At 32.4% G+C, this 26,526-nt stretch overlaps 1 protein-coding gene across 7 annotated transcripts in view; it reads right to left on the bottom strand.

The window, feature by feature from the left end:
- The window catches only part of ERICH1 (glutamate rich 1), a 77,886-nt gene that overhangs the window by 47,497 nt on the left and 3,863 nt on the right, over positions 1 to 26,526 (bottom strand). For 3 of the 7 annotated variants that reach the window (XM_074209548.1, XM_074209550.1, XM_074209549.1), the window contains exons 2-4: positions 21,835 to 21,891; positions 8,618 to 8,706; positions 4,392 to 4,514 (exon numbers count right to left, since the gene is read on the bottom strand). In XM_074209548.1, coding sequence (XP_074065649.1) covers positions 4,392 to 4,514; positions 8,618 to 8,645 — 151 coding nt within the window. In that variant the 5' untranslated portion in view covers positions 8,646 to 8,706; positions 21,835 to 21,891. The remainder of the gene's footprint in view (positions 1 to 4,391; positions 4,515 to 8,617; positions 8,707 to 21,834; positions 21,892 to 26,526) is intronic. The other 4 variants (XM_074209552.1, XM_074209554.1, XM_074209553.1 and 1 more) reach the window with 2 other exon arrangements.

Here is a 26,526-nt window from a genome sequence, read left to right as displayed (position 1 = left end):
CAAGATTACTTTGAGATCTTTGAGCCTTTGTGGTTGGTTTAAGAGTTGGAGGGAGAGCTCAAAGTGGGGGGAAAGAATCTGACTCATCCCATTACTGCTCTTTTTGACCTGGTCTAGATTCAGGAAATTATACTCTACACAGATGGTCAAAAGATTAAATAAGGAATAAAGATGAACAAGTTTGTTTATGGCCTGAATTTTTTATTTAACTTCTCATTATATTGGGTAGGAGTTTAAACCTTAAAAGTAGGCTTATAGGTAAAATGAATAGATTAAAGTTAACTCAGGGCCTTTTATCCAGTATATCATATATTGGAATGTCTTATATCTATAAGAAGGGTAGATAAGCAATTTCCTTTAGCTAGAATGGGTCCTAAGATAAATATTTTCTCACTCAATTAATTATACTTTTAGGGAAGTAAAAATATAACTATTTGTTAAAATATGAAAGTACAAGCATTATTTATGCTGACATTAACAATATCAAAATCAGACAAGTTTAAGAAGGAATTAAGTTTTAAAATATAATTTTTCTTCATTTAATCTTAAACAATTATAAATCACTAATCACAATCCTTACCAGAATGGAATTAGCATACCTTCAGTCTTCTAAGTCAAAAGCTTATTACCAGAGTGTAGACATCAGATACAAATAGGAACTTCAGAATAATTTAGTATCAAAAACCCTTACAGGTAGTTTCTCCCCTTCCTCCATCTTTGATCTTTTTTTTTTTATTAAAATGGTAAATGTTTTATTCATTCTGCTTTGGTTGTTAAAAAGGTTATTATGGGGTTTTCCTTTTCTTATTAATTCCAAAATCCTGCTGTGTTTCCTTTCTCCCTTGCCTCACAGTAAAGCAGAATGAAAACAGAAAAGGAATATAATACCACTGGTTTGAGTAAAAACCCTGTAATATTCTGTTCCCACATCAATAGTTTTCATGGCCAGCTAGCTAGCAAGTTTCATGAAATATTTAGCTCCACTTCCTATCAAATATTTAAGTGCTAGTCCTTTTACTAATTAATTTGTACTGACTGGTCCCTTAGGTACCATCACTCACAGGAACAAATACTTAGGGTCTTTGAGAAAGACAACTTTCCTTAAAAGGCTGGGATTTAGAAAACCTAGCTAAAAAGGGCATACATAACTTTTAAAGTTTTTAAAGAGAACATCACAATATTAAGAACAGAGACTAGCAAAATGGATAAAGTACTGAACTAGAGTCTGGAAGATATGGACGTGAATTTCCACTAAGACACTTATAATCTAAGGAACCAGACAAGTTATTTAACCTCTAATCTCATTTTTCTCATGTAAAATAAGAATAAAAAAGTAGCTACCTCATTGAGTACAAAGGAGTGTCACTAATGAGATAATGCACAGAAAATACTTTACCAACATTAAAGTTTTATATAAATAAGTTACCATCATCATGATCTTGTTATTCTTCTCAATTTAGGACACAGAAATTATCCATCTGCTACTGCAAATGAATAAAATTATCTCTTTCTGTAACTAAATAAATGTATTGGATATAATCTCATCTTTAGTAGAGTCATTGAAAGAATCTTTGAGACAGCTCCAGAAGTTGACAATGTGCAGACAATGGGAACTCATCTTGTTCTTACATGGCATCTATTTCTTCTACTAGGTCTTTATATTTTAAAAGATTTTCATTTTACATAATATGGAGATTATAAATATCTGTCTATCAGGTATCATTTGTTAAAAATATTTTTCTTAAATTTTTATGAATTAACCAGTCACTGTGGCACAGTGGAAAGAGTGCCAAGCCTGGAGTCAGGAAGACTCATCTTCCCAAGTTCAAATCTGACCTCAGATACTGACTGGTTGTAACTGTGGACAAGTCATTTAATCCTGTTTGCCTCAATGTCCTCATCTGTAAAATGAGCTAGAGAAGGACATGGAAAACCCGTCTAGTATCTTTGCCAAGAAACCTCAAATGGGTCACAAAGAATCAAACACAACTGAAATGACTGAACAATAACAATTTTTTTATTTATTCATTTCCTATTTAGTTACACTACTCTGGATACTCCCATGACTTAGGAACCTTTACATCCTAGAAGATCACTTAAGTCTTGGAATTTATAATCATCAATACCCTATGCTCCTGGAAATGCTCCCACTGATAGGAGGCCCCTAAGGGCCTACTTTTCCTTCTTTTCTCCCCCACCCCATTCAGCTTTCTTGTGCATTTTGTCTTCCCCATTAGAACTGAAGCTCCTTGAGGGTAAGGATTGATTGGTTGCTTAATAAATGTTTACTGACTTGGGAGATCCTTCCACAGTATGAAACAAATTTCTATTTATTCAGACACCAGGCTAAGGACTATATACTTGATCCTGTCAATAATAACTTTGATTTTCTAAAGAACTAACATTAAGTTCACATTATGTTGTTTTTTTTCTAAAACAGGTTTTTACTAAAATTTTTGTTCTTTTATATGGTCTACATTTCCTCCTTTATCTTTCTTTCTACTTTCTCAAAGAACCATCTCTTAAAATAAAAAATTTTTAAAAGAGGAATAGAATAAATATACCAATTAACAAATTGAAAAAATCACTGAGCATGTGTATGTGATGCCTCACATCTGTGGACCCTTACTTTTTGAGAGAAGGTGGTAACTTGAGAGTGGGAGGTATATTCTTAGATTTCTTCATTGGGGTCAAACTTGATTTTTATAATAAGTTCTTTTTGAAAAAAATAGTAAATCTTTTCCATTATTCTCTGTATTCATCACAATCATTATTTCTTATGGCATACTAATAATTTAATTAATTCATGTAACATAATTTGTTTAACCATTATTCAAATAATGGTATTTACTTTCTTTTCAATTCTTTGCCACCCAAATAAGTGTTGCTGTAATAGATATGACTTTCTTCTTATCAATCAGTCTCTTCTTGAGGAATATCCCTGGGACATAATTCATTGAGTGGAATCTCTGGGGCAATGGATTTGGAAGTTTTAGTTACTTTGTCTAATTCCAAATTATTTTCCAATTCACAGTTCTATCAACAATAGGATATAATAGTGGGTCAATCTTTCTACAGTTCCTTAAATATTGACTCTTCCAATCTTTTGCCATCTTTGGAAATTTTCTGGTTGTAAAGTAAAAAACCAAGATTGTTTTGCTTTTTATTTCTCTTATTGTTAGTGAGTTAGACCATTCTTTCACATTATTGTTCCCATACTTTCATATGAACCTATTGGGGAATGCCTGCAAGTCAATCTTTATCTCAGAAATCTGAGATAAAGAGTTATTCTCTTTTCAACAATTCCCTTCTTATCTTTATTGCATTGGTTTGTGTCAGTTTCATTTTAGAAAAGTTATGTATTATTTTATCTATATCTTCAAAATGTAGATGATCTGCTTCTCTTCTATTTTTTTGGTATGTTTTTTAATACAAAGGTCACAATTCTATAAGGAAGGTATTGTACAATATGGCATAAAGTTCTGATCCAAGTCTAATTTCTGCCAGGCTGATTTTTTCAACAAATTTTGAATTTATTGTACCATTGTGTATGATTTTCTCTTGTCTAGTCTATTCCAATGTAAGTTACTTTTGGCTCATCTTTGTATTTAACTTCTCTGGGACTGAGTGGGTTGGATTAGATCACCTCTTCCAGCTCTAAATCTATGCTGCTATAATGTTATAACTGCTCTTAAGGACTATGATGCCTATCACTTAGTTTGAGAAGACAATCTCTGCCCTCTAGTAACTTAAATTCTAATGGGAAAAAGAAAACATAAAAAGGAAATTAAAAAGTAGAAGAAAGGGACAGGATATCTTTGTTGAATATACAGGTACTGATGGCCTACTGATGTTGATCTGTACATTTTGGAGAACAGAAATTCTTTATCACCTTGTTTTTTTCACCATGGATTGTTAAACTCCTTTAAGAAAGCTTCATAGGATTCTATAGCTTGATATAACCAAGACAATATCATGAATAAATCCAAATGAAGATCTAAAGAAATTTAATACAGGAATTCCTTTTTCATTAATATTTTCCATATAAACTATTACATTTGCATTAAATGAACAAAGAAATATCATGGTAGATTTTAAATGGAAGTCAGAAGATTAAAAAAAATTCACAACATAATGAATAAGTCATTTTTAGATAAACCTCCCAAAGAAACTTGAAGTGACTGATCATACCTGGAAAAAACAATTTAGATTTTTATATATTCTGACCTTAAAATACTTCATCACTTAAAAAGTTATTATAAAGTCAATCATTTCAGTTAATGAAATATGCATAAATTAAGTAAAAATCAGGAAAAATCAAATAGATGGTGTTTTAGTAATTAAGAGGCAAAAGGCAAAAATATCTGAAGATAAAAGCACTTTCTGCTTACCTGCTAAAGGCTGGACTTCACTTGGTTCTAGTTCTGGTTTTGAAGGAGAAGGTTCTGATGTAGAATGAAGTTGTTGATTTGGAACAGAAGGATAAAGTCTCTTCAGCACTTTATCAATGAACACTGAAAAGGAATATCAATTTAAAAATTGAATAACTTTATCCAGATTATATTTTCTTTTAAAAATAATTCATATTCTAAAGAATTAATTGTAGGTGAAATGTTTTCATATTTTCCATATGTAGATTTCTTCTTGTCCTTTTTTCCTAATATTTAATCAACTTCCCTCCCTTAATGCGCCTATCTAATAATGATTCTTTCAGCAGAAATGTAGCCCAGTCAACAATTAACTTAGAACTTTTTGATTTTATGGATTTGTTATAATAATTTAGTGCTAACTAAATGCTGTTTCTGGAAAGTAATATATCTGAGCTCTAGCTCATAAAGATTAAAGAATTTCAAGATTACGTCAAAGGCTAGTGCTTTTCTAACTCTTATGATTTCAAAGATAAATTTGCATTCACACTTCTGGTCAGAGGGCAGGAAAAAAAAAGCACTATGGTAAGGGCAGTTCAATCCAGTTCCTAACAATTTAGCCAATAAAAACAAAAAACTAACAATACTAGCCAAGTTTCCCTCAGATATCTTCTAATATAATATAAACAAACTTAAAAAAACTTTAATTAAGAAAGAATCTTTGGGGGCAGCTAGGTGGCACAATGGATGGAGCACTGGCTCTGGAATCAGGAGTACCTGAGTTCAAATCTGACCTCAGACACTTAATAGTTACCTAGCTGTGTGACCTTGGGCAAGTCACTTAACTCCATTGCCTTACCAAAAAAAAAAAGAATCCTAGTATAGGTAAAATATTCTTAACCAATAGATTGAGAAAGCATACTAAAGCATTTTTTAAAAATCTCAATCAGATTGGTGAAAACTATCAAAAATGAAGAGATCTTTCATTCTAATTTAACTGTGATTAATGATTAAATACTTGTTTTAAAAGACTTTTTGCAAGATTACATTAAAGAATTAAGAGCAGTCCTGATTCAGATAAATTTACAGAAACGTTGTAAGCCTGTTAAAAGGCAACATCAGAATAAATGGTTTGCATGGCAATTGTGCTAACAGCAACTCTTTTTTTCTTATTAAATAAATGAATTATTAAATATAGCAATTCAATAAGCATTTATTAGTTACCTACTATGTGCCAGGTACTATGTTAAGTGTTGGCAATAGAAATAAGAAAAAAAGAAAAACTATGCTCTATTTGTCCATAGTCTCTACCCAAGAATGAAGGTATTCAGCAGATACGTCACGATGGAGATGGCAGTGTTTGGTAAAACAGTATTTTGGTGAAACTTTGAATCCAACATCCCTGTCAGTATGTAGGTCCTTTGCAGACATGGATAGCCAATAGATTAATCAGAATTCTTCAGTTATTTTTCTTTATAATGTAGTAAATTCTCTAGGTTCTCTTCACAACACTTCATTAGTTAATACTACCAAGAATTATCAGAAATAGTCTCTTTCATAATTTCTAATAGTGAAATAAATTCCACTACATTTGTATACTCTAATTTTTTCAGTCATGAACAATTTTGAAAATGGAACATAACAACAGTATGTTAAAAGCTCATATGAGGATGTTTCCCTGTCAAAGCAGAAATAAGAATCCAAATTAGAATTCATACTAACAACTTTATAGAACAAAATCAGGTACTGCTCCTCACCCCCCATGCCAAACAACAGATTGGATTTTTAGAATACATGTACATAGGGGTGGCTAGGTGGTGCAGTGGATAAAGCACCAACCAGCCTTGGAGTCATCAGTACCTGGGTTCAAATCCGGTCTCAAACACTTAATAATTACCTAGCTGTGTGGCCTTGGGCAAGCCACTTAACCCCATTTGCCTTGCAAAAACCTTAAAAAGAAAAAAAGAATACATGTACATAATGCCAATTCTCAAGCTACAGCTTTAATTCAACATTTGACTATTTATACTTCAGGATACTTTACAGGTATGCTATTATGTTTATGGCAGTTTCCCTGAATTTATTATATCCTATTTCTTTGAAAATTCAGCTTATTTATAATTTTCAAATTTGAATTTTCAAAGAAATAGGATTTAGTCAAACCTTGATTACCCAAAATAATCTATTCTCTAATAATGGACAATAAATAAAACTATATGAACAAGTAAAGTAAATTCAAACAAATAAAGTAAAAATAAATATACTTAAATGTCAAGAGGACATATGATAAAGAAAAAATGCATTTTACAATATTTTTTCTTTTTGGTTTGGAAGAAGGAAACATGAAACAGAAGGAACAGAAAGGGTAGGAAATTTTTAAACAGGCAAGTTGAAGAGGCATGATGTTCCTTATGTTTTCCCCCAAATGCTGAATATCTTCTTCAAGTATTCTACCTCTCTTCTCTCTTTAAGTACAAGTAAAGGATAAAAGGATCCTAAGATTTTAGTCAAGGGATTCCTTAGGTTTTAGTCAAGGATTTTGAGAACAGTTGGTAAAACACAATTATTTTGGTAAAATCAACAATGAACCTTTTTCAGGAAGCCTGGTGCCAACTTTCAGGACATTTCCTCATTTGAGAGTTCCTTATCCCAATGAAATCACAAGTCCAGTTTCCTATTCTTTAATAATAGTGCATCAACATAATTGTTAGGTACTTTATGTAAATAACACCACTTTATGCTGTTAAATTCAGTATTGAAAATATTTTTATGTTGCCAATCATTTTTTAAACCCATAAACTTTTCAACATAGAAAATTTGTAACCCAGCGAAGTATTTTTTAAGATTAAAAAAAGAAACTTTGTGAAAACAAGTTCCACATACTAAAAGAGACATTTTGTGAATGCAACAAGTTCCACATACTGAAAGAGACATTTTCTTAGAAAGTTATTGATGTAAAATGAGATGTAATTTTATTAATAACATAGCCTAAGAATAAATATGCTGAATGCTCCATGAACTAAAAGGCTCTGCAAAATATATGAAGCTATATTCAAAAGTTTTCCATAATGACTTATAAATTTGACACTTTCATATAAAGATTTCCCCACAAGTCTAGTCAAGTTCTGTTTACTTAATTTTTTTTTTATTTATTTAAGGCAATGGGGGTTACACAAGCTAGGCAATTATTAAGTACCTGAGGCTGAATTTGAACTCAGGTCTTCCTGACTCCAAGGCCAGTGCTCTATCCACTGCACCACCTAGCTGCCCAAGTTCTGCTTGCTTTTAAACCATGTTGGAATACATCAATTAAATCACTTATCCAGAAAGTCCTATTTATTTAGCAAATTTTTTCTAAATTTTTGATCTACAAATATCAACATTTTAAAAAAATAACTTATCAATATAATCATATTAATGGTATAATAACAGCCTAATAATGATATTTTATCATAACTTTTGAACTACTGGAGTCTTACCAAAGAGTTAAAATATAAATCATCGAATTCAATATAAACTAAACTTATGGAACTTTCTCTACATTTAAATTATATTCTATTATACTATTATAGAGTATAAAAGACATTTTCTGTACAATTCCTAATACCATAAAAATTAAGGAGACACCATAAAAAGCAAAAAGATTCTCATAAAAAGCAAAAAGATTCTCTCTAGTGTATATGAATAATATTCAAAACTAAAAATGTTTTTAATTAGAAGGCAAATTTAATTTTAAGAAATTAGCTTAATTCTGACTTAGATAATTAATCCAAGAAAATGTTTTCCTGCAAATCAGTCTTTACAATTTAGAGACTGATGTTTTTTCATATGTGGAAAGTCCAGACTATGAAAGTTTTAAAGTAGATATTTAACTTCATGCATTTTTATATTAATTTCATGGCTATATTATGTATATATTTGTGAAATCATTTGGAAGTGAATTCTTTTTAAATCAAGAGGTTAATTATGGAAATTTCTGAAAGCCCATATTAAGAAAATAACCACTCAAACCCAGCAAACACTTAAGTAGCTTAATTTATCCAAAACAATTTCACACATTCTCTATAGTTTCCCCAACATGTAAAGTAATTTTAAATGTACACATACATATATATGTAACAGTTTTGGAAGTAAGGATTTCTGGATTTTTAAGTTATTCACATGAATTTGAAACATGTTTTTATGAACCAAAATTAGCCTATTTAATCAAGTCCAAAAAAGAAATAAATCAAATTAATTTCGGTTAGTACTCATAATAGCTATCGGAAGCTCAAACATCTGGAACAGCTCCAAAACCAGAAGTAGACCATAAAATTTTTTTGGCAGGAAGGAACAGTCCCTGGAAAATAAACAACAAAAACAGCTAAAAGTCAATGACCTCAACATTACAATTGCTACATTACTAGTTCACCGACCAGAGAGAAAGAACAACTGAAATAACTGACCTTCATACAGCTATCTCTTTAAATTTTACAATGTCTCTTTTTATAATCATTATCTCATTTAAGTTTCAAAACAATCCTATGACATAGGTACTACATGTATTATTTCCATTTTACACATGTAAAAACTGGGGTCCAGTTTGGCTTCTGTTTACATCATAGAACAAGTAACTAACTTAGCTGGCTGTCATGTCTTTGAAAGGCCTGTTATTTATGTAAAACAGAGGAAAATCAACAGGAGAAAAGATATGACAAAAAATAAAATGAAAATCAGTGCGAAGAGGACAGCAGTGATTACTCATCTTTATGCAATCGAAACTATTAGTATATTGGACATTCATAACAAATATTTGTTAAGTGAATAAATGAAGCAATGGCAATAGCAAATATTAAGGGGCAAGCAACAGATGCTCTACAGCAAAGAAGGAAGTCAACAACAGAAAGGGAAGACAAAATAACTCTGCAGTCTGAGAAAGAAAACAACTAACTTACTCTACTTCAGCAATTCCTGAAAGCATAGCTATAACAGATACCTCTACTCATATGGCAGGTATGAATTATGGGGGCACAAATTGTCACATATACCACAGAATCCCTTGAAAGCATATAGCATCTCATGTGTATGGGAAAAGGAAGAAGATCTATATCATATAAAAGTTGCTTCTGCTTTTATAGTCAAGTCAAATCAATTAAGTTATTAAGAGCCTATAAGGTGATGTGCCAGTCACTTTAAACATTCAGGAAACAAAAACAAATGACAATACCTGCTTTTGAACTCAGTACAATGGGTGAGCCAACATGCAAAAAACCATGGACAAACAAGTTTTATGTAGGATAAACATGAAATAATAAAGGGAAGGAATATAATTAAGGGGAATCAGGACAAGCTTCCTATAAAAGATAGGATTTTAGCTGAGACTTAAAGGAAGCCTGAAAAGCCAAGAGGTAGGATGAGGAAAGAGCATTCTATATAAGAGAAAATACCAGTAAAAATATCCAAAGCTAAGGGATGGCATTTTATCAGTCAAGGTCAGAGTCATTGGAATGAAGAATGTGGGGGAAGGAGAAGGGAGAGACTAGGGAAGTGAAAGGTCTAAGACTGGAAAAGTGTTGTGGGGGGTGGTAGGCTATGAAGGATTTTGAAAGTCAGTATGTTGTATTTTATCCTGCAGGTGATAGAGAGTCACTAGGATTTATTGATTGGGGTTGGGGTGGGCAAGGAGTGATATGGTTGGACTTGAGCTTCAGAAAAATCACTTTAGTGGTTGAGTAGACTGGAGTAGGGAGAGATTTGGGGCAGGCAGACTCACCAGCAGGTTATTGCAGTAGTCTAAATGTGAGGTAAAGAGAGTTTACATCAGAATGGTGATAATGTCAGGGAGAAAAAGGGATGTGTTCAGGAGATGTAGCAAAGGTGAAACTGAGAGGCCCAGGCAACAGGAAAGATATGGGGGTGGGGATGGAAGATAGTGAGGACTGAAGTTGCCACTTAGGTTTTGAAACTAGGGGACTAGAAGCACAGTGGTACTCTCAAAAGGAAGAGGGAAATTAGAAAGGGATGCGTTTTTGGGGAAGTGGAATGGGGAGAAAAGAAAGTAAGTTGAATTTTTTGCATGTTGCATTTAAGATGTCTACAGTACATTCAGTTTAAGCTGGGAGGTCAGCAAGACAGGTTAAGGTTGGAAAAGTAGACTTGGAAATCATCAGCACAGAAATGATAATTGAATTCAGGGGAGCTGATGAGATTCCCCAAGCGAAATAGTATAGAGAGAAGAGAACCCAGGATAGAAGTGAGATGTTTAGGATTACTGAGTGTGACCTGGATGAAGGTTCTGCAAATAAATAAATACTGACTGGGAAGCAGCCAGGTAAGTAGGAGAAGAACCAAGGGAGAGTACTGCTACAAAAGCTATAGAAAAGAAAGCAGCAGCAATAAAAGGGTGACTGACAGTGTCATAAGCTACATACAAGTCGATGCAGATAAATACTTCACAGTATAATGTGATAATTTACAATACAATATTCATAAGGAGTTATCCTGAGTTTCTAATAAAGTTGTATTATATTCATTATAATCTGTTTAAAGAAGCAACAGAAACTTAAGAGTCTATTTTAGAAAAGTTTCACTCTGAAAATAGTTAACAATAAAATTCTGGTTTAAAACTGCAGCTACTTGGATAAACCTATGCTTATAAAGTCCAACTAATTCACATAAGATGTAAGTTAGCTGGGGTTTTCTTCAAGTTATACACATGCATACACACAAATATATAAAATGCTCTTGCCTTTTCTCCATATACATTTCTCATGTAGATTCCTAATTTAAAACAAATTAGTCCAAAATAATCTAATTTTTCCATGATTATAAAAGCACATTATCATTATGAGTTGCAGCTAAGGAATAGTGAGGGGAAAAATGATTTTATTCAAAGGATTTGAGTTCAAATCCTGATGTGGATGCTTACTTAGTTGTGTGACATCATGCAAATGCTACAACCTCTCTGGGGATCAATTTACTCATCTAGTAAAAATGAAGGTACAAGACTAGATGGCTTCTGATGTCCCTTCAAATCCTATCATGATCTATAATGAATTTAGATGTTTTATAGCTCCTGGTGCTTAAAGGACCTCCCACTGGTTCATTGCTATGACATTTTAAAAACCTAACTGGAAAATTTATTCTGTCCTTTCAACTGTCCCCTAAAAATTTTTAACAATTGGTGTAATGAAAAAAGTATTATTGGATATTCAAATCCATGGATATTTGGATGGATTTTTAGTTCATATTTAAATTTAGATCCAATACACATGCACATTTGTGTCTGGATCTTTATGATCCCACTTGGGATTCTTCTGGCAGTTATTGGAATAGTCTAGGTCTTTTTACAGATGAGGAAACTGAGTCAAACAGAATTAAGTGATTTGTCCAGGGTCACACAGTTAGTATCAAAAGCTGGATGTGAATTCAGGTCTTTGTGATTATATGCCAGGTGCTCTATCCACTATCCACCATGTCTTCCACTGATATTGAGTCCATGCCTAAATTAAGGATAACTTAACCTGATCTATTAATAGTTTAGGCTTAAATTTGGTATCACATATTGAAATGAACTATAGGGAGAAGCAATGTCAGATCATAAATTATTTATAAAGTTGTCCTAAAGAGGTTATACAATATATAGTATCATATATATATATCAATATTTATTCCAGAATATTTGAAATCTTATAACTCAGTGAAAATTATCTTTATATAGATGTTGCTTCCAAAACAACAACAGTAACAAAAATCCTATAACTTAAAAAAATACCTTCAATACATTTTTGGTGAAGATGAATGACTTGTAATTAAAAAATTCAAAAGCTAATATGTTATGAAACAAGGCTTATTGGATAGAAGGCTGGAATTGAGAGTTATGAAGATTTAGGTTTCAATTCTGCTTCAAATACCTACTGGGCAAGTCACTTAATCTCTATTAGACTCAGTTTTCTTATTTGCAAAAAGGGAATAACTATATCATATGTCTCTCAGATTTACTGTGAGGATAAAAGGAGATAACATTTGTAAAATACTTTGAAAATCTTTTCCTCAATAAACTGTTCTCATTGTAGTGATATTTTGTTCAGGCAAAAACTTTTCAACATCATGAAACTGAAAAGAGCTACTTTTACCTTTGCCTGTTAAGAAATCTCATAGCTGTAGTTACTGCTTTGCATTTTCCTCCAATTGTTTATGTTGTGACTTTTCAATTAGTAAATGAAAAAGATTTATTGTCAACATTGTGCTGGGTTCTATTCAAAGTATTAGGGATAAAATGACAAAAGTGAAACAATCTCTGCCCCCAAGTAAATTATATTCTGGAAGGAAGACAAAATGTAAACATAAAAGTATTTGTAAACCATATACACAATGAATACAAGAAAATATTGGGGGGGCATACTAGCTGAAATAGAAGGTGAAAATGGCATCAGGAAAGGCTTCATGTAGTGGTGTTTGGTTTTCATTTTGAAAATCAGAGATTCCTAGAGACAGAGATGAGGAGATTATTGCAATTATAAGGACCAATCAGGACAAATCCATGGAGACAGAGGATAGAGTGACATTTATAGGGAACTAAGTAGAGCAGTATGGCTAGAATACATAGTATGTGGAGGGGAGTTGAGTGGTTCTTGTCCTTCATTATCAAAGAAGACCAAAATGACATCATTATGTTAGAGATAAGTCATAGTGTGTCAGACTATGGCTGATCAGACCAATAGAGTTGTGAATGCTCTACCACAGGTAGGGCACGAATAGTCCATGTGAACACCTGGGGGTGGGGGGAGGTTCTCTAAGCTTGCTCATCTCATGTTTCCTATGAGTTACTTCAATTCTACTTTTCTCATAGAGCCCAGTACTTCTCTAATGAGGGCACACCATATTGGGTGGTCCTGTGCCAAGTCCTTTTACTCTAAAATTATTTTTTCCCCACTATTCCCTAGTTGCATCTCATGATGAGCATATTCTGTTATAATCATGGAAAACTTCTTTTGGACCTACATGGGAAGGTACATGGGGAAAAAAGAAAGTTTTTTTTGTTTTTGTTTTGTGTATGTATAATAACTTGAGGAGCTAAGATGTAGCTAAGGTGTGGTAGCTAAGAGCCTCTAAGATGTATGTAGCTGAAATGGAGCACATGAATAAGACATAGGACCTAAGTGGACTGAGGAACTAGAAGACTGGAGTATCTGGGGAAACATCAACTTACCTTCTGAACACCTCTAGTAGGAAGGCAAAAAGAGGGAGATGGAGAATCAGACATTTATTGAAAAAGATGGAAAGATAACTTGGGGGGTAGGGAAAGGTAGGTAGCCACCAGGATCTAGATTGCATGAAAAATATGAATACATTGAATCTTAAAGAAAGATTGTGGGGTACTAATGGTACAAAATTTAAAAGTGTCAAAGAACTCCACCTCTAGAACCAATGAGATGGAGAAGGTACAATCAATACTGGAATAATGCCTGTCTCAGTAAAATCCAGAAAACCCATAACAAAACATGAGAAACAAAGGTCTAAAATTAAAAGAACTCTGTTAATTTGCCAGAGGGTCCATAATAGAGACAGATAAACTTTGGTAAGATATTGTGGAAGGATTGGGGTGGGGGGATAAGAGAGCAGAAAGAAGGAAATTCTTCATCACAGGGATAAAGAATATAGTGTAAGAGACGTGAGAACTTGCTAATGGAGAATAAATGCAGGCAAATCATCAGTGAATAGGATCTCCACTGATGAAACATTAGTAGAATGTTCAAGGATCTGCTGTAGCCTTTTGACTAGAGTCTGACCCAGTGCCCATCAGACCAGTACTGTAAGGACACTATTAACAACAATGTGATTGAATTTGCCTCCCATTTCTATTCCCTTCTAGTCTTTTCTGAATTATTCTCCCATTTATAGATTTCTTTGTTTATTTTATAATGATCATTGAAGGTGGAACTTGGACTCCTAGTTTTGACCTCTTTTACATTTTTATGTTTTAGCACATTTAGAGATTTTGTCCCATTCTTCCTTCTTTTTATTTATATTGAAAACTTCTGCACTACCTTCCTCCTAGAAGAAAATAGTTAAATTATTAACTACATAGCCCAAACAATACATTTACCACAACCATTTACCATTTCTCAGTCAGATTCCACAAATGTTTATTAAATGCTTATTTTACATACCAGATACTGTGCTAAGTGGTGAAGATACAAAGAAAGGCATAAAACAATACCTGCCCTCAAGAAGTTCCCAAAATAATGGAAGAAACAGGACATAAAAAGAAGTTGCAAATGAACTGGGGGAGGCTACTTAGTTTTTAAAATAATATATTAATATTTTCCCCAATTCATAATGAGTTCCAAATTCTCTTCCTCCTTGTCTCTCCCCGCCCCGAGAAAGCAATTTGGTATAGCTTATACATGACTACTTGATTTATTGTGTAACATGCTAAATTCATGCCGCTGGGGTGGGAAATCTGAAGAGGTATGAATTTTTGGGCTGATTTCATATTACCAAATGTTGAGATTTGGAGATTACCAAGTCCAAGAGACAAGAGAATTCCCTGAGAGCCCTCCTTAAATGCTAGAATATCAATGGACAGCTCCTAGATGTCTACTTCCCAACTTCTCCAATTAGAGATGGGATGGGATTCCAGGGGAGTTTCCAAGTTTGTTTCATCTTGCAAAATGATATGTTTTTAGAGATCACGAAGTCCAGAAATGTTACTAAGTGAGAAATGGTAAGTAAAATTCCTTGGGTATTATTCTTAAATGGTCAAGGATCTCTACAATGTGCATCTTCTAACTTCTCCAATCAGAGGGAGGGAAAGGTCCTAGAGGCAGGGATTGAAGACTCCTAAAACTAGTGCATTTTATTTTTGTATTTATATACTACTGGTAACTTTGGGTTCTGGCCATCCCTTTGGAGACATTTGCCTGGGAAGCAAATGTTGTGTCTTGATCCCACCCCAGGAAAAAAAAAATCTATGTTTCTTACTAAATGCATAAAACTTGCTTTTCATACCCCCATAACATGGAAATTCTTTGAGACTTAATTTTACCCACTAAACTAAAACACACCATCCTTCCCTCTTTACCACCATCTCAGACCCTTCCTGCTATGGCTCTTTCTCTATTCTCTCAGAGGTCCCACTTATTGAGAACAGAAAAACTGTCACTTCCTTGCTCTCCTTTAGCTCTTATTTTACCTCAAGAATCAAAGGATTTTCCATTCAGCTCTATTTTATTATGACAGATATCAATTTATTTATAAGGCCATATGGGATTCTGTACTGCTTTTTTTCCTTTTTCTGACTCCTTATATCCTTTGTACCTTAAAAATCCCTCTTTGAAAAGTTGATTATGAAAACAAAAACAAAAAAAAATCAACTAGTATTATAAGCAGTAGGAAGAATGAGACCAAGTAACACAAAATCAGTTTCTCAAGATTATGCAGCAATTATAATAAAAAGAAAGTTTGACCTTTTATATACTAAAAGGCAAAAGAAAAGACCTTGGAAATAATTTATTTAGCATTGGACTCAAATCATTATCAGAAAAAGAAATTGAACATGTTATTTTATCTTCTACTATTATATAGTTTTATAGGATAAATTAACTGATATTGTTAATGGATATTTATGCAAACATATCAAATTAGTAAAGAAACTATAACATAATATTCAAAAAGACTAACAACAGTTAGGTTTGAGTTATACCAAAAACAATTAGATCAAAAGATTAGTGGTGATTAGGTTGGACGTATACACATCAGCTTAATATAAGCAAAATTATAAACATAATAGGACATACTGATAACAAAAAATGAACATCTCATGAGTGCACCACAAACCTTTACAAAAAAAGCTTTTGACAACTCATTTATATCTAAAAAAGGTATAGGAATAAGCAATTTTTTCTTATTATGCTATCAACCATATAACTAAGTTCAAGATTTACCTGTAAGGAAAAAACACTAGGTGCTTTTCCAATAAGATCCAATATTAGAGTGATGAGGTTCATTGTTATCCCTATTATTTGACATAATTCTAGAAATTCAAGTTAAAGTAATAAGACATACATATATGAGAATAGTCAAAGAAAAAGCAAAATCATCACCATTTGAACATGATATGATGCTTTAAGAGACACTAGAGATTTGATCAAAATTAATATAAAAATAACTAATAAAGTTAATCAAAAAGTAAACAATTATTAAGCACCCACTCACTGTGTTAAGTATTAAGAAAAGTGGCATATATATATATATATATATATATGCATATATATATATATATATATGATAAATGGTAAATAATTAAGAGAAAGAAAATACTAGAATTAAAAGAAGACAGGAAAAATTTCCTGTAGGAATTCAGTGTTGAGTTTTTAATGGAACTTAAAGAAAGCCAGAGGAATGCAGGAGGCAGGGATGAAGAGGGAAAGCATTATAGGCATGGGGAACAGTCAGAGGAAAATGCCCACAATGGAGAAATGAAGAGTTTTGTCCTAGCAACAAGGAAACCATGATTCAACAATGGATTAAGGAGTAAAAGTATAAGAGTGTTGGAATGGTAGGAGGGGCCCAAGTTAAGGACTTTGAACACCAAACAGGATTTGCATTTGATGCTGGAAGTGATTGGGAGTCAAGGAAATAGAATCTAAATGAACCCACAAAAGTCATCAGTCTTTCTGTTAATTACTAACAAAACTTATCTAGAGAAAGGGAAGTAGATATATTTTCCAACTATAGCTAGGGGCAGAATTTTTTATTTTTAAAGAACATGCCATTTTTAATGTGAACACTGAGCCAAGGTTTTGGTAGTTTTTACCAATCCTTTATTTTTGTGAGTTTTGAGTTTTATACTTTTTTTTCCCTTCCCTCTGCCCCCAAAGAAAGCAATCTGATTATAGACTTTACATTTGCATCCATGATAAGCGAAGATTGAAATTGAACTTGTTGTGAGAGAAGAATTAGATCCAAAAGGAAAAAAAAAAACATTATAAATAGCAAAATTACAAATACAGGAAGACAACTTTTACAAACTGAAAATAATAAACTTTGGTCTTCCTTTAAACTCCACAGATCCTTCTGTGGATAAAGATGGTATTCTCTATCACAAATACACTAAAATTGTCCCCGATTATTACACTGATGGAGTGAGCAAGTTCATCAAGATTGATAATCACTAGGACCAGAATCTTTAAAGGGATAGAGGGATAATATAACAGAGAAGGAACAATTTTGAATGCAAAAAAACTAAAAGGCTTCTAGCAAGAGCAAAAAATCTTTACAGGCAATTTCTCTGACAAAAGTCTGATAGCTACAAATATTGCTATAAACAGGAGTCATTCCCCAGAAAATTAGTGTCCAAAGCATATGAACAGATAATTTAATGATTTTTAAAATGTAGGCTTATTAAAACAACTTAGTTTTGACTTTACATCCATCAGATTGGTAAAGATAACAAAAGATGAAAATGGCAGATGTTGAAAAATACTGATCTTAAATTGGATGACACCTCAGAGACCATCTAATCTAATCCTCTAAATTCACAGATGAAGGTAAGTGACTAGCTCAAAGTCATACAGGTCTCAGTATCAAAGGCAGGACTTAAACCCAGATTCTGATTCTTTCTACTATATCCTGTCACATAGGTAAACAAAAATCAAATAGAAAAATGATACTGAGATAGCAAATAAAAAAATGTTTTTAAGGAGCAATAGACAACTAAAAGCTAATTAAGTGAGAAAAACAGACAGGAAGAGAAGAAAATTAAGCTATAACTTTCTAATTGAGAAGATGAATTCATCACAGAGAGTAAATAAAACTGCAGGAAAAAATGAAATTATACCTGACTATAAGGCAACAAACCTAAGAAAACTAGATGAAACTGATAAATATTTACAAAAATTTAAATCAACTAAGTTAATAGCATAGTAAATAAAGAAATTGAACAACCTGATGTCAAAATGAGAAATTAAACAACCACAAATGAATTCCCAAAGTTAAAATCCTCAGGTTTCAGATGAATTTATAAGTGAATTGTATCAAATATTTTAATTAACCACTCTGTTACTTGGTCAGTTCATCTTCTATTGAGGGGGAAAAAAACCTTACCAAACTCAACTTAATGAGGCAAATCTGACCCTACTACTCAAACAAGAGAACAGAAAACTTATGTATATTTGAAAATATGCATCTTTATGTATATTTATAAGTATATATGTACATTTATGAATATTGATATAAAATATTAAATTAACTGCTCTCTCTATGGATTTAAATTTTATTGTAATGCTTTGTTTTCACACTGAAAACCCTTATAATTGCCTCTACTTCAGGAAAGAACACTTGAAACCAATAATACAATTACCCTGTCTGAAAGTAGATGCAATACTCCATATCTGGAGGACCCTTCAATCTCTTTTTTTTCTCGAAATGAACAGAAATACATTTTTTCTCTTCCTCTTACCCTCTTTGGGGGGGGGGGGGAGGAAAACATATGCTTTGGAACAAAAGGCATGGTCAATCAAAAGAAATTCCCTCAAAGGCTGTATATGATATGTATGTGTGTGTACATATAATTTTTATCTGTATGTTGTTGTTCAGTAATTTCAACTGTCAAATCTTTGTGAACCCATTTGAGGTTTTCTTGGCAAAGATACTGGAGTGGTTTGCTTTTTCCTTCTCCAGTTCATTTTACAGATGAGGAAATTGAAGTAAATAAAGTTAAGTGATTTGCCCAGGGTCCTACAGCTAGCATCTGAGGCTAGATTTGAACAAAAGAAGAGGAATCTATTCACTGAGCCATTAGCTGACCATGTGTATTTGTATCTCTCTCTCTCTCTCTGCACATACACATGTGTACACATACACACATACATGTCTCATTCTCTATACTAAATACATCACCTTTTGTAATGAATAGCAGATTTTTCATTAGTGGTCCTCTGGAATTATAAACGGTAATTATACTTAGAGTCCTTGCAACTTTCAAGATTGTTTTTTATAATATTGCTACTGTTTTAAAATATATTTTATTGATATTTTCTGTTTCTTACATTACCATACTAATTCTTGCATTCCTTTCCACCTTATGTGACAAACAGAATTTTTTAAAAAAGAGAAAAAAAGTCAGTCCAACTGATTGATAAATTGAAAACATCTAAGATTACATACGATATGCAATACTTATAGACATCTCACCTTGACAAAGGGGTAGATTGGGATTATTTTCTCATATTTCTTCATTTGAGTACCATTTGATCTTTATAATTGTGTTTCATTCTTTCCATGTACATAACATTGCTGTTATGATGTGTATTATTTTCTTGGCTCTTCTTACTTCATAGTGCATTAGCTCATATGGATCTTTCCATACATCTCTGTATATCACACACATCATTTCTTATAGCACAGGAATATTACATTAATTTACAATGATTTGTTTAATCATTCTCTAATTGATGGGCATCCACTTTATTTCCTGTCCTAGTGACCTGTCCTACTCTCTTTCTTCCTCAGTTCTCTACCTGCAGATCTGTAAGATGAGAACTGTGTTTCTGGGTTGCAGTAGTAGATAAAGGCTAGAGGACTAGAGTTCAAATCTGGTCTCAGGCACTTGGCACTTACTAGCTGTGTGACCTTGGACAAGTCACTCAACCCTGACTGCCTTGCATCCAGGGCCATCTCCAGTCATCCTGATTCATATCTGGCCACTTGATCCAGATGGTTTTGGAGGAGAAAGTGAGGTTGCTGACTTAGCACAGCATCCCTCTTGCTCAAATTCAAATTAATGTGCTTGTCTGTAATGGGATAGTCTTCTTTGAAAAAGGACAAAAAACATTATTTGGTCCTGAAGAGCTGTGGCAAAACTGGCTATTGAATCCCAAGGAAATGTCCATAGCCTGGAGCTGGTGTCTCCAAAACACTAGAAAAAGGGATAGGGATTTAAATGCAAGTCTGCATGTGTTGTAAGAATGGTAGTGCAGTTTCCCTGCTATTAGTGTAGTAGAAAGGGGAAGTGTGCTGAATGAGCTCAAGGACAGTGTAAGTTTAGAGGTTTGTTTTTTTTTAAATACCTTCTTTTGGATTTTGGGTATCCTGGACTATGGAGCAGTTTAAGTTTTTTATCTTTGTTGAGTAATTTCTGTTGTGAAGTGGTTTGGGGGGTCATAGAGATCCAGAAGCCACAGTAATATATATTTTAAAAATTATCTATTATGACCAGGTAGGATTCATAACAAGAATACAAGAATGTTGCAACATTAAGAGAAATAGTAGATTATTTTCTTGTTTTGGTTTAGACTTGTTTGGGTCTGGCAATAATAATGCATGGAGAAAAGAATTCAAATTCCTTAGGACTTCTTTTCCCCAAATTAAGAGTAAAGAAGGGCACAATTTCTGGGTTCTGCACAACCTAACCACAAATTTATTTATATTTGTCTTGCTACTCTGCCTCCAGACCCCTATGCACTGCTATATGACCTGCTCTACTACCATAAGTAAGCCTTGTCATCTACCCTGCTATAGTCATAGCTGTTCTTTAATTTAACCCTCTAATATATATCATCTCTTTAATTAGAATGTGAGCTGCTTAAAAACAAGAATTTTCTTAGTTTTCTATCTTATCTCCATTACTTAGTAAAGTGCTTATCATGATGATATCAAGAAAGAAAAATCCTTTGACAAAACATTGTACTAAGTGATGTTTTATAGCCCTTCGTAAAAGCACAGGAATGAGTAGAAGCATCTTTCCTAAATATGATGTAAAGTTTTCGTGAGAAAGTTTATGTGAGGAAAAACAACAATAAATAAAAATAAATACAATTCTACACAACACACACCCTAAAAGTTTTTCTAATAAGATCACAGAAAAGCAAAGCTGCCCACTGTTTCTGGTGGTGTTCAAAAATACCAGGTATTAAAAAAAACAGAGGAAATATACATAGGGAAAAAGAGGGGAATGGTATTTTGTACTTGTAGGATTTAGCATTTTGCTAAGAAAATAAAAGGATGGAAAAATAATTGAAAGAGTTAATAATTAGTAGAGTAGTAAAATAAGAAATAAATTCAGAAAAGTCAATCTTGCTAAATTTTTTTTTCAGAAAATTCAGCAGGAAGACATACAAAGAGAAACTCTATTCAAAATACCTACAAAATGCATAAAAAATTTGGGATGTCAATCGAACATGACATAATTGGTAGCTGTATAATTTCAACTACAAAATACTACAGAAATAAAGGAAGACTGAAAATAACTGGGTAGGTCATTGGATGGGAAATGATGATACTACCTCAATTAATTTCCAGATTTAGTTTCATAGAAAATTCCATAGAAAAACTAGATGAAACAATAATAAATTAATTTTGAGGAGCAAAGAGTCAAGAGACATAAGGTAAAAAAAGAAATCAAGGGAGGCTAACATTAGAGGCAATTAGGCGGGCCAATCCATAGACTTCAGGACCTGAGTTCAAAATCTACTTAGATACTTACTAACTGTATGACCATGGTGAGATATCCCCTAACCTCTTTCAGCCTCAGTTTTCCCATCTGTAAAATGAAGATAAAAATAGTACCCATTAAATAGGGTTAAGATGATGATAAATTAAAATTATATTTACAAAGTGCTTGGTGTCCTTCAAAGTATTATACAGATACTAGCTATTATCATTAAAATTATGAGATCTCAAACTATGTAATAAACTAATAATCTTTAAAGCTATGTGCTACTGGTTAAGAAAAAAAAACCATGAAAGTGAAACAGTGGAACAGACTGGGGAAACAAAATTTGGAAACAACTGTCTCAGAAGATCATCACTGTTCAAAAAACCCAAACCCATAATGAACCAGGCAAAGTTCTTCCTAATTCATAAGATTGCCAAAAAATTGGGGAAGTAATTTTTAAAAAAAAAATTAATTTTGAACAACATCCAATATTATATACCACAATGAACTCCAAAAAGAAAAATATGACCAAATTATAAAAGATCCTATCATTTGTTTAGTCATTCCCCAATTTAAGACCACCTCCTAAATTTCCATTTTTTTCTTTTCTTTTTTTTTTTTTTTTGCAAGGCAAATGGGGTTAAGTGGCTTGCCCAAGGCCACACAGCTAGGAAATTATTAAGTGTTTGAGACCAGATTTGAACCCAGGTACTCCTGACTCCAGGATGGTGCTTTATCCACTGTGCCACCTAGGCGCCCCTATTTTTTTTATTTTAATTCTGGTAGAGAATTTTAAAATAATTTTGATTAAAAAATATTTAAATAACAAAGTCAATAAGAAAAGCTGTTCAAGGAGAAAATCAATTGTGTTTGATAAAAGTCTGCTACTCCAGATATGTGTGTGCACATCTTTCCTCAGTCTCCCTGGGATTTAAATTGTATTATGTGAGAAAAACAACCATAAATAAGAATAAATAAAATTTTACACACACCAAAAGTGTATCATTTTAAAATTGGAAATACTTCATAGCTCATTTACAAGGTGATTATTATAAATAAAAAACAATAATGTTGCTTCATAATCACAAAATATTACAACAAAATCTTATTTGCCTAATTTATGTAGATATTTGGAGTAGGTACTAAGAAAGACAGAAGGTTTAAGTTATGTTAAATATATCAAAGTCAAAATGCCCTGTATCAAGAAAGAGATTAGAGTCTGGAGGTCAAAAGAAATATTAGAGTTGGAGATAAAATACCCAACCTATAATAACATAAGATAGATAAAGATCTTTAAAAAGCCCAGTATCAGAAAAGGAAATAGATATAGTTGTAAAGGAAAGACCAAAGAAAAAAGTTCCTCGATTTGATGGATTCAAGGTAGACTTCTATCAGATTTTTAAAGAACAGCTAGTAACCTATTACATTAATTTTGGTAGTTCACAAATTATTTTTTAAAATTCAGAAACAACTATACCAGAATCCTTTTAGGAGACACATATGGTCCTAAGATAAGGGAAAGATAAAATACACAAAAAAGAATTATAGGCAATATCAGTGATGAACATTGACTCAAAAATTTAAACAAAATCTTACAAACAGATTGTAGCAATTTAGCTAAGAAATTAATTATTCACTAAGATCAAATGGGATTTATATCAGGGATGCAAGAATGGTTCAAAATTAGGAAAACAATCAATATAATTAACATCTAAAACCATGTGATCATGTCAAGAGATAGAGAAGAGGCTTTGACAAAATCTAACACTTTTTATGCTAAAAACCCTAAAAAGTATAGAAAAAGAGGAACTTTTTATTAATGTCATTTAAATATCTATCTAAAACCAAAAGCAAGTATCATATGCATGGGAATAATATAGAACCTTTCCCAATAAATACAGGAGTGAAGCAGGATACCCACTCTTCCCACCATTACTTCATAAGAGTGCTAGAAATGCTAACAATAGCAACATGATAAGAGATAGGAATTAAATGAATAAATATAGATAAAGAGGAGACAAAACTATCCTGGTATGTTGAAGATATAATAATTTACTGGGAAAACCTTGGGGAATCAACAAAGATAGTGAGATAATAGCTTCAGCAAAGTTGCAGGCTTCAAAATCAATTCTCCAAAATCAATAGCATTTCTATACAATAATAAAACACTAAAAGCAATAATGTAAAAAATTTTCATTCCAAATAACCATAAAATACATAAACTATCTGGAGGTTAATCTTCCAAAGCACACAATAGACATATTAGTTCAATTACAAAGTGCTCCTTAAAAAATGAAAGCACAACCTAAACAGCTGAGGGACTATTTATTACTCATGGTTAGGTCAATGCCATACCATCAATTACAAAGAGGATAATCTACAGAACTTGATAAAATAATAAAATTTATTTGGAAAAATAAAAGATGTAGAATATCAAGCAAAATATGAAAGACAGTAAGGACAAAGGAAAAATAGCACTTCCAGACCTCAAACTATTGTAAGCAGTCATTAAATTCATCTGGTATCAGTTAAAGAATAAAAAGGACAAGGGAAATTCAGAATTAATAGAATTAATAGAATTAATTAATAGAATTCAACAACCTAGTGTTTGACAAAATGGAAACTATATGTTACATAGGGAAAACCTCCGTATTTGATAAAAATAACTGAGAAAACTGGAAAGCAATGTTACAGGAATTAAACTTAAGAAAATACCTCATATCACAATCCATTCTAAATGCTATCATGACTTTAAAGAAGATCATATTATCAAAAACATTAAAATAAAAATAGATCACAAAATTATGGGTAAGAAATGTAATCTTAACAAAAACAAGAGGCAGAGGCAATTAACAAAATTAACTTAAGTAAGAGCTCTCCTATGACTTGAAAATAAAGAGCCTCTGCACAGACAACATTAATTCATCTACGATAAGAAAGGAAGTGATCAAATAGGAAAAGATATCTTTTTATCAAATTTCCCTGATAAGGGTTTTGGCATTCTAGATATATAAACAATTAATAAATATATGTAAGATTAATAGCAATTTCCCAATAGATAAATGAACAAATGATATAAACAGTTGCCTAAAGAACTACTAAATACTCAAATGAGAAAATGTTCTAAATTATTAATATGAGATCTGCAAATCAAAACAACCCAAAGGTTTCATTTTACTCCCTGTAATTTGTTAAAAGTTAATTAAAAAAATGACAAAGGTTCATGTTGGAAGGAATGTGGGAAGAATGGCACATCAATACATTATTGATGGAGCTATAAAGTGGTTCAACCATTTTGGGAAGCAATTTGTAATTAAATAAATGAAGTGACTAAAATGTTCATATCCTTTGACCATGAGATTCCATTACTGGGCTTGTATTCCAATGAAGTCATCAATAAGGAAAAAAGTTCTCATATAGCAGTAGTTTTTGTGATAGCTAAAACCTGGAAACAAAGTAAACTACTATCATTTAGGAATGGCTGAACAAACTGCTATATATAAATGCAATGAAATACTACTGTGCTGTAAAAAAATGACATATGTGATAGATACAGAGATGATTCATGAAAATATCTATGACAGAACTGATGCAAAGCAGAACCAAGAATACAATATATACCATAACTACAATTTAAATAGAAAAAACTCCACCAAAATAATTAAAAGTAAATGTAATAAAACTATAAAAAAAAATAAAATGGGACTCAAATGAAGAAGTACAAGAAGATAACTGCAATGTGCCTCTTCATGAAGATAGGAGGTACACAAGTATTACACTCTGAACTTATTTCTCAACTTTCTCAAAATAGTGATCATTTGAGCTCACTTTTTTCATTTTTCTTCTCTAAAATATTATTATTTGTCATATGGGAGGGCTCTCAGGGAGAGGTAGGTCATAGGATACCATAGTGATGAAACAGAAAAGACCAATAAATATACAAAAAAGGAGTGAATGAGATTGTCAGAGTAGACAGATTAAGAAGAGGACTAAGAACTCATCCTTTGGGGCAATAGTCATTTTTTTTTTTATAATAAGTGTCTAAAGTCACATTTGAACTCAGAGCCTCCTGACTCCAGGGCTGGTGCTCTATCCACTGTGCCATCTAACTGCCTTAATAATCACATTCAAATGTCAGGAGGATGAGAAGCAAGAAATTGAGTTAGAATGATGACTTTGCTTTCCATAGCCAAATTAAGAGTCCTTAAGGTCAGCAGAAGCAAAATTTGAAACCATGTTGCAAAGGATATGTTTGATTAGGTTATAAACTTTTTTGTTTCTGTTCTGTCTACCGCACTCTGCCCAAGCTTTGAATTCTCAGTCCCAAGTCTTGAACTGGGAGGAAATCAAGGAGCAAAATACAGTGAGCCCTTTTTGTGATATGAACTTCGTCAAAACACAGTTCTGAGCTCTACACCATTTAAGAAATGTTTTCATTTATATTTCCCTAATTATTAGCGATTTAGAACATTTTTCCATATGACTTGATATCTTGGACTTAATCTTCTGAAAATTGCCTATTATATCCTTTAATTTATATTTGACTCAATTACCTTTATATCTTAGAAGAGATCATGATCATAGAAGCTTACAACAAAGGTTCCCCAACCCAACACCGCACCAATTTCATGATTCTCTTCCAATTTTAGTTGCATTGCTTTTGCTCATACAAAAATTTTTTTTGTAAATTTACAACATCAAAATTGTCCCTTTTGGGGGGCGGCTAGGTGGAGCAGTAGA

The sequence above is a fragment of the Macrotis lagotis genome, chromosome 1 (assembly GCF_037893015.1).
Source record: "Macrotis lagotis isolate mMagLag1 chromosome 1, bilby.v1.9.chrom.fasta, whole genome shotgun sequence".
NCBI lineage: Eukaryota > Metazoa > Chordata > Mammalia > Peramelemorphia > Peramelidae > Macrotis > Macrotis lagotis.
Note: the sequence above shows the minus strand (reverse complement) of the source record. Positions and strands in the feature narration are given on the sequence as shown.